At 38.6% G+C, this 8993-nt stretch overlaps 1 protein-coding gene across 1 annotated transcript; it reads right to left on the reverse strand.

The window, feature by feature from the left end:
- Positions 1-1034: 1034 nt before the first annotated feature.
- LOC142311615 (keratin, type I cytoskeletal 12-like) lies at positions 1035-7894 on the reverse strand. The gene is made up of 8 exons (XM_075350177.1): positions 7399-7894; positions 5258-5340; positions 4394-4550; positions 4139-4297; positions 3921-4046; positions 3576-3793; positions 3260-3315; positions 1035-1450 (listed from the first exon to the last, which is right to left on the reverse strand). The coding sequence occupies exons 1-8, from the start codon at positions 7789-7791 to the stop codon at positions 1350-1352; spliced, it is 1293 nt and encodes a 430-aa protein (XP_075206292.1). The 5' UTR covers positions 7792-7894; the 3' UTR covers positions 1035-1349.
- Positions 7895-8993: the final 1099 nt, after the last annotated feature.

Below are 8993 nucleotides of genomic sequence, written 5' to 3' on the forward strand. Positions count from 1 at the left end.
GGTTTACATGGTATTTTCCATCAGATTAACTATATATCTGCAGGTAAATAACATTCTGAGAATGACAAGTGCTCTTTATTACATGTGTGAATGACTTCTACCTGCACAGGAATCCTGAGATCATTACCTACCTTGAATAAACCAATGAAAATTAGCCTTTATACTCTTATCCAGGTTACAGTCCTTGAGATTCTTGGAGACATTTTTTATAACTACACAGTATTACATTGTAGAAACAATGTGGAAGGTGTTTATATTCCTTTATGTAGGCACTATATCTGGCAAGGGAACAAGAGTACCTTATGTCAGAAGGTTACATCTTGGCACGTGTTGACTTGGGATTGGGACCCCCTTAATCCAGAATTGAGATACACATCAAGATTGGCTTTCTGGACTGTATGATCCCTGACATCCTATAAATGTTATAATGTACATTTTTTTCTGTCCTGGTACTATAAGACATTTAACACATAAGTTTATATAATGCTTTATTGAGTCAAATGAGCACAGGCACATCATCTTCATCATTACAGTATTTTTTACATCCATCGCTAACTTTCCAATTCCAAGTACATCAAATTTTTAATACATTCAATAGCTAATTCTAGACATGTTCGTAGGACAAGAGTGGAAAATATAAATACATGATATTATTCAGTTTACTATATAGAATATAGAAATGTGGCACTCCTTCTATAGTCGCTGGTGCTCGGATAGGGTCCCACCCCAGATCAAAAAATTGAAAAAAATCCAGCACTCAAGGCATTCAACTGAAATTGTTTTATATTTTATTCATTGATCTGTGTAATTATTAAAGACGTTTCGGTCATCCGACCTTCATCAGTTTACACAGAAAGGGCTCTGTAGAAATATATGGAAAAGCTGGACCAGAGGAAAAAGCTGCCCGTCCATTGACTGCAGACCCGGACGGGCAGCTTTTTCCTCTGGTCCAGCTTTTCCATATATTTCTACAGAGCCCTTTCTGTGTAAACTGATGAAGGTCGGATGACCGAAACGTCTTTAATAATTACACAGATCAATGAATAAAATATAAAACAATTTCAGTTGAATGCCTTGAGTGCTGGATTTTTTTCATTTTTTTTTTTTTATTATTCAGTTTACTATCACCACCTACATCTACTACATAGCGGGACACCATTACTAAAGTTGGACTATGACCATAGGTGGGCCGTTTTATAGATTTTTCATTGGGCCCATCAGCTTCAAATAACCACTTTGGCAATTACCAATGTTATACTACATTAAACTTGCAAGTAATATAGCTGTAATAAATCAGATAGTTTGTATATTTTGGAAGTTCGTGTCCGTGTTATCATTCAGCTCTAGCATTACTCTATCTTTTCTTCAACTTCCTTCACTTGAGTGGAGACCACTCTTCCGTTAACAACCTCTTCAACTATTGTCTTCACCTTCCTTGTTTTGGTGGGATCTGAAATATTTGATAGAAGCAATTTATTAGTGTAAAGTACATGGAATTTATATTCTAATTTCAGAAGATAGACGAAAGATAATGTTTCTAATAATTATAACAGCTTTGCTTCTTTATGATACTTTATAATAGCCATATCTAAGCCAATATTTAGTGCCAGTGATAAAGTATGAAGATGAAAGGGGCTTAATCAACGCTGCCAGAGAAAGAAGGATCACTGAAGATCAATAGGGCTAAAACATTTGACTATTATTGTTCTACATGTTTCAGAGTTATTCTAACTCCTTCTTCAGGAAAAAAAAATAATGTACATTATTGATTTTTGTTCCTGAAGAAGGAGTTAGAATAACTCCGAAACGCGTAGAACAGTAATAGTCAGATATTTTAACCCTATTGATCTTCAGTGATCCTCCTTCCTCTCGCAGCGCGGATTAACCTCTTTCATGTTCACACTTTATCACCGTCTCTCATGGATTCTGCAGCAGCCAGCATTTATTACCTGCCTTAGTGATTGTGTCTTAACACAACCATATCAAGTTGGTGCAAATATTCTATTCCTTAACTTGTACCACCAGGTAAGACACCATCTGCACCCTTTTTGTCTTTTCAGTTTTATATTAATATAATATTTAGTGCCAAATATGCATCTCTTTAATACATTTTGTGTAACTTACTACAACTCTTAGGCGGGCTTTGCACGCTGCGACATCGGTAACAATGGGTAACCGTCGCTGCAGCGATAGTCCCCACCCCCGTCGCAGGTGCGATATCTTGTGATTGCTGCCGTAGCGAATATTATCGCTATGGCAGCTTCACATGCACTCACCTGCCCTGCGACGTCGCTCTGGCCGGCAACCCGCCTCCTTCCTAAGGGGGCGGGTCGTGCTGCGTCACAATGACGTCACATGGCAGGCGGTCAATAGAAGCGGAGGGGCGGAGCTGAGCGGGACGTAAATATCCCGCCCACCTCCTTCTTTCCGCATTGCAGCCGGGACGCAGGTAGGAGATGTTCCTCGCTCCTGCGGCTTCACACACAGCGATGTGTGCTGCCTGATGGAACGAGGAACAACATCGTACCGTCGCGGCTGCAAAATTATGGAAATGTCGGACCCTACACCGATGATACGATAACGACGCTTTTGCGCTCGTTAATCGTATGTAAAAAGATTTGCACACTACGATATCGACAGCGACGCCGGATGTGCATCACTTTTAATTTGACCCCACTAACATCGCACCTGCGATGTGGTAGTGTACAAAGCCCGCCTAAGTCTTGCTAAAAAACTGTAGATGACAGCATTGCATTTAGTGCCGTCATGTATTTTTTTGACTGTCATATTAGAAGCCTTGGTTTGGATGCCTTTAGTCTTCATTGGCATGATCAACTGTAGACCTTTTTTTATATCATCTACAACGCTAACTAATCAAAAATAATGCTTGACTCAATGTAAAGTGAAAAAGACAGTGAGTCACATTTCTTATCTGGCCTTGATATCTATAGAACTCATCACAGTGCAGGCCAAAAAATTAAGGCTGATCGCTCAATTATTATTATGGACAAAAAGGTAATAGTTTTAGCTTTGACAAACTTTCTTTGACACGTTAGCCAATTCCTAACGGCTGTAATGGTTATCTAACAAGACATTTCCTTTAGAGAGTCCTTCACAGGTTCTCACCACCCAATTACAAAGGGAATGGAACAACCAGCTCAGGATTCCTCTCACCAAAAGGCATGTAGAAGCTACAAAGTCTACCTTTATGCTATGCACTCCATTGAAGAATGTTTTTTTATGATTACATGACACTTACCTTTTCTGGAGTCAACCGATGATGTTTGTGATTTGGTCTGCTGTACAGGCATGGACCTGTGAATGTAAAATAGCATATTTGTTACATCGCCATCATCCAGTACAGTGAAACTTGTCCACAAAGGGCCATCCCTTAATTGAAACAGATTATGTGTTGGAGTTTCAATTCACTTTTAACGTAGGAAGGACCACTCTACAAAAATATCAATTTTTTGGGTGGTGATCTCAAATATTCCTACACTATTTTCATCTATTTTACTATTGTATCTTTCACCAGTTATGACCTACTATGTCTGTGGGTCATGCATTGTTCTTACCCCAATTCTCCTTCCAGCAGTCTTCTGTAGGTCTCAATCTCCATCTCTAGCCTGGTCTTGATGTCCAATAGACGTACATACTCTCCTTTCTGTCTCTCCATATCACTTCTGACTTGTTGCAACTGTTCTTCAACATAGCTGATCTGCACCTGTAGCTGGTTAAGCTGTACGCAATAGCGACCTTCTGTCTCCGCTAGGGTTCCTTCAAGAGAGTTTTTCTAAAAGAAAAAACATTATAAAACACAAATTATTAAGTATGGTATATCTGAAAGAACACAATTTTTTTTCTGAATATTGTATTACAAAATAATCACAATTGATATGAGTACATCTATATTAACTTACCATTGAAATCTGAGCCTGAAGCTCAATTTCAAGACTTTGTAGTGTCCGCTTAAGATCTGAAATCTCTGACCGGCTTGTCTGAACTTCTTGAACTCCAGCGGAGATTTCTTTTTTCAATTCACTGCTCTACAATTAAAAAATCATACATAATTTTTTAAATAAATCCAAATTAGATATATGATAAAATTGAAAAAATAATTCTAAAAAATAAGCTCTACCTTCTTGAGGAACCAGTCCTCGGCTTCTTTGCGGTTCTTCTCAGCAAGAACTTCATACTCTGATCTCATGTTATTCAGAATTTTGGTGAGATCTACACCTGGAGCAGCATCCATCTCAACATTTACTTGACCAGTGTTACCCTTAAGGGAATTCATCTCCTATGTAGAGGACACACAATTGAATTGATTACATTTGTCTTTGCTTGTTGTATAGATAAAATATCCATTAGAGGCATGTGCATATTTATTTTTTACCTCTTGGTGGTTCTTCTTGAGGAATGCAAGCTCTTCAGTCAGGGATTCAAGTTGGAGCTCAAGATCAGATCTTGAGAGGGTCAGTTCATCCAACACACGTCGAAGACCATTGATATCAGTCTCCACACTCTGGCGTAAAGCCAATTCATTCTCATACCTGATGATAATGATATTCAGATGATGAATATAAAGTACCACATTATGAACTAAAATCCTTACTTTTTTTATTCAATAATGGACTGCATGGAGGCATGTAGTGACAATGGTTGTAGAGTCATTACTTTAAAAGTTTGGCGTAGGCTACATTCTATATCTGCAACACAGACCATGCGATCTGATTTTCCACCCACACATTAAACAGCTTCAAAGTGTGTGACCCTCTCAACTAAATACTATGGGAGTCATGGATATAGCCAAGCTAGGGTCTCTTCAAAGAAAGACGTCACCTATTTTGGATAGGGTCACCAAACAGCTATCAGAAAAGTCTGAGAGGTAAGCAGTATGTATAAAACTGCCAGTAGTGTAATTGGGAAACATCAGGAGAAGAAATGAAGTAGGTGGTGTAGACCCAATCCAAATTGGTGGAGGCCCTGGGTGTGTGCCTTTTGTATTATTTTTTATGATCTTAGTCCTTCTGTTATTTGCCTGGAATCTGTAATGACTGTTAGTGCGCTAGAGAAGAAGTTGTATCAGCCAGTAGGTGCATATTTAGAATGTTAGGCTAGTTTTAGTAATTACTGAGACCTGAAAACAAACACTTCAAAATATATTTATATAAAATATTGGTTGGTCATCAATATATTACTCTCAGCTCTCTACTATCTATCATAATAGACTTATAATATATGTTATAATTATACTCACTTCATTCTGAAGTCATCAGCTGCCAGCCTGGCATTGTCAATCTGGAGGACAACACGGGCATTGTCTGTACTGCCAATGATGATCTGTTAGACAAAAGGAATTTGTTATGTGGTTACTTGTATGTGCCTATTGGCCATTATGTATCTGAAATGTCCTTAAACCAACATATTGGCAAATTAGCTGTCTTAGTAATAGGTTTCTAGTTCTTTACGTCTGTCTATTTTATATCTTTATGTCTATGTTTATTTTATTACCCTGTAAAATGAAACTGTGATGATTATATTCTTGTCAGATCCAAATTTCAAGCACATTGTAAAAAGTTCTTCAGAACGTGACAGGTGGGATTAATATCAAGTGTAAAGAAATTTAGAAGACATTTGACCTAGCTAAACCTAATTATTATATTTCATAATGTTTTAAAAGAAGGCTACTACAAAGAAAGAACATACACAATGGGCTGAAGGTGTTTTTGGTCGAATTAGAACCCACGACTTAAAAGTTACAGGCCACTATCCATCATGCTGCCCAGTAATTTACCACATTACTATTTTGTTTTGATGTAGTTTAAATAACTTAAAAAAATCTACATAATGAAGATGTCTTCAGAAGATATGGAGCAAAGAAAAAAAAAAGTATCCCTAAATATATTGCTTTGTCTGGATACTTATGTAGGGTTGATTGTCATCATAAGAATGTCTCCAGCACTCATCAAATTAATTGCCATGAGTTTTGGATACAGTGGAGACCCCATTCTTGTCCTACAAGTCAGGTAACAGTGGAGACTCCTTTTTTGTCCCACAAGTCGAGTTACTTGTTATGTGTCTAACAAGCCCAACACATCAAGCAGAAACAAATCTCCACCATTTCTGAGACTCGAAGAAAAAATAATTTTCACCTGCGGCTGGTAAATTTTCAGGGCATTAAGGATTTCAAAGAAGATTTTCAAAATGTAAGACCTACAGTATACACCTATAAACCATTCTATATTCCCTATGTACATTTGTGAAAGGGAATTAGGAAAATGTATAGAGAAATCTAAATAATAGTGCTGCACAAGATCGGAGAAATTGAGAAGAATTAAGGGCGTTGCTATGGGTCTATCAACTTTTCCCAGCTAAGATCTTTATAATTGCCCTCAGCACTTCTCTTCTGATCATCTTACATGTTTGTTAGGTCTACAATTATGATATATTTGCTTTACATAGTCCATGAAAAAAAAAGCTGGTTATAAGGAGTTGGTCTATTATGGGTTTTTTTTGTCTTAAGTCTGTATTATAGATGGCTGTCTCTATTATTGTCTTTTACAAACATGTGGCCCATTGATTTCGCAGTACAAACATATGTATTGTAAGCTTTCTATGGGATCCAGTTTTTTATTATTCTTTAGTGTAAGCTGAACACTATGGAAAACATCCCTAAGTAGAAGGTATCTTATTCATAAAGAGCTTTGGGGCATCATCTCCATGTAAACATTGGAAATGTATCCATCATGAAAGTATTGTGTTCACTCCAGAACAGAAGAACTATGGTATTGCTTGCTTCTTTATTAATACATTGTTTTATCCTTTGTTATAGGTTTAACTTGCTAACATAAGGATGTAGCCAACCATTTTATCTTATCATTCTTAAATCAAAAGGATTAGAAGGTCAAGTCAGCTTGTGTCTTCATGAACTAGAGCAATTACTGATATCCTGAGGGATCAGATTTAAATACAGGGGAGGTGACCGCTTAAGATATCCATTTCTACCATGAAAAAATCTGTTGTGATCCATGTAATTTCTCAAATTTATAATGACCCTTCTCAATTTGACTGCCGAACCAATGGATTTCCACGGTACAAGCCAATAATCTAAAGTTTGCTGAATGTTAATTTAGGGGAAAAAGGATCAGTATATTACATATCTACATGCTTAATTCTTTGTTTTTTAATAAGTAACTCACTATTCTCTTATCTTTGACAATACATGCATGCTTGGCCAAGTCAACAAGTATGTGTAAGGGGATTCGACATTAGAAATCAGTCAGCTTTGATAGTATTCAAAAAGTCTAAATTATAAAAACTACAATGCATAAAGTATCTAGATTCAGTATCTTTAAATGGTAGCATATTTACACGCTATAATACACAGTAGTAACTTGCCTTATTTTTGAGATCTTCAATGACCTGGAAGTATTTGGTGTAATCTCGGGATTGGGTGTTGTTGGTGGCTTGATGTTGCTCGTACCATTCCCTAATTTTCTTCTCCAGTTCAGAATTAGCCAATTCCAAAGCTTTCACTTTATCCAGATAGGAAGCCAGACGATCATTCAGGTTTTGCATGGTCTGTTTCTCACCGCCAAGTAGAAGACCATCACTTCCACCAAAGCCTGAGCTTGAAAAGCTAATCTTGGCACTTTGAGATGACAATCCTCCACCAAAACCAGCACCAGAGAAGGATGAACTGCTGAATCCTCCTCCATAGCTGCTACCTCGACTACTGCTTTGCACTTTTTGGCTAGATGTTTTAAGCTGATACCCGCTGGAGAAGGACATCTTGTAGTGATGAGGAGCAGCAATGATGTGGATGCAGAAACAGGAGGACTTAGTACCACAGCAGTATCACCTTGGTGTAGAGAATGCGAGAAGCTGAATTCTTTCCTCTCCTGTGTCACCTTTATATGGAGAGAGTGGGTGGGTCTTTGGGTGTTCATTGTGCACATTCCTCCTTTCGCATCTAAACATTTTTTTTACGGTCTACCTGTTGAGTGTGCTGTGCCCACCTGTTCAAAAACAACAGATGTAACCATCATCCCTTTCTGAAACACGCCTGGAGCATTTCTGGTCTATCACAATAGAATAGAGGTGGAGTGATATCTAACTTTTATGAGAATATTTTTCCTATTATGCTATCTTACTAATATCCTTGTGGTTTTTACTACTTTATGACTAATTCTTTTGCCTTAGGGTAGTGGTCTTCAGCTCCCATCACTTCAGCTGTTGCAGAACTACCTCTCTCAGCAGATCTAGACAGCCGCTGCATCTAGATACATCCTAGGAATTGTAATTGTACAACATCTAAGAGTCACAGGCTGGAGACTATTGCCTAAGGTTTACAGACAGGACATCGTTGTCTACAACTCTTAATGTTAAAACCAAAACTCAGACTGGACCTAGAGGGCTTGATTCATTATTGCATTTACGTCTGTTTTTTGCCTGATTTCTTAGGTTTTTTTCTATACACCAAATTAATCTTTCCATTTGCTTCTCTTTTGAAGTCTGCTGTATTTGCATTCACTCGTGTTTGTTTTTTTGGTTGCCACTTTGTATGGGGCTTAAGGCGGCGTCACACAGTACGATATATCGTGCGATCGTATGAGCGATCGCACCCGCCCCCGTCGTTTGTGCATCACGGGCAATTTGTTGCCCATGGCGCACAATGTCGTTAACCCCCGTCACACGTACTTACCTCCCTAACGACGTCGCTGTGGGCAGTGAACATCCTCTCCCTGAACGGGGCGGTTCGTGTGGTGTCACAGCGACGTCACACAGCGGCCGCCCAATAGAAGCGGAGGGCGGAGATGAGCGGGATGTAACATCCCGCCCACCTCCTTCCTTCCGCATTGCCGGCGGCCGCAGGTAAGGAGATGTTCGTCGTTCCCGAGGTGTCACACGTAGCGATGTGTGCTGCCTCGGGAACGATGAACAACCGGCGCACAGGAGGAGGAACGACATTATGAAAATGAACGATGTATCAA

Source organism: Anomaloglossus baeobatrachus, chromosome 5 (assembly GCF_048569485.1).
Source record: "Anomaloglossus baeobatrachus isolate aAnoBae1 chromosome 5, aAnoBae1.hap1, whole genome shotgun sequence".
NCBI lineage: Eukaryota > Metazoa > Chordata > Amphibia > Anura > Aromobatidae > Anomaloglossus > Anomaloglossus baeobatrachus.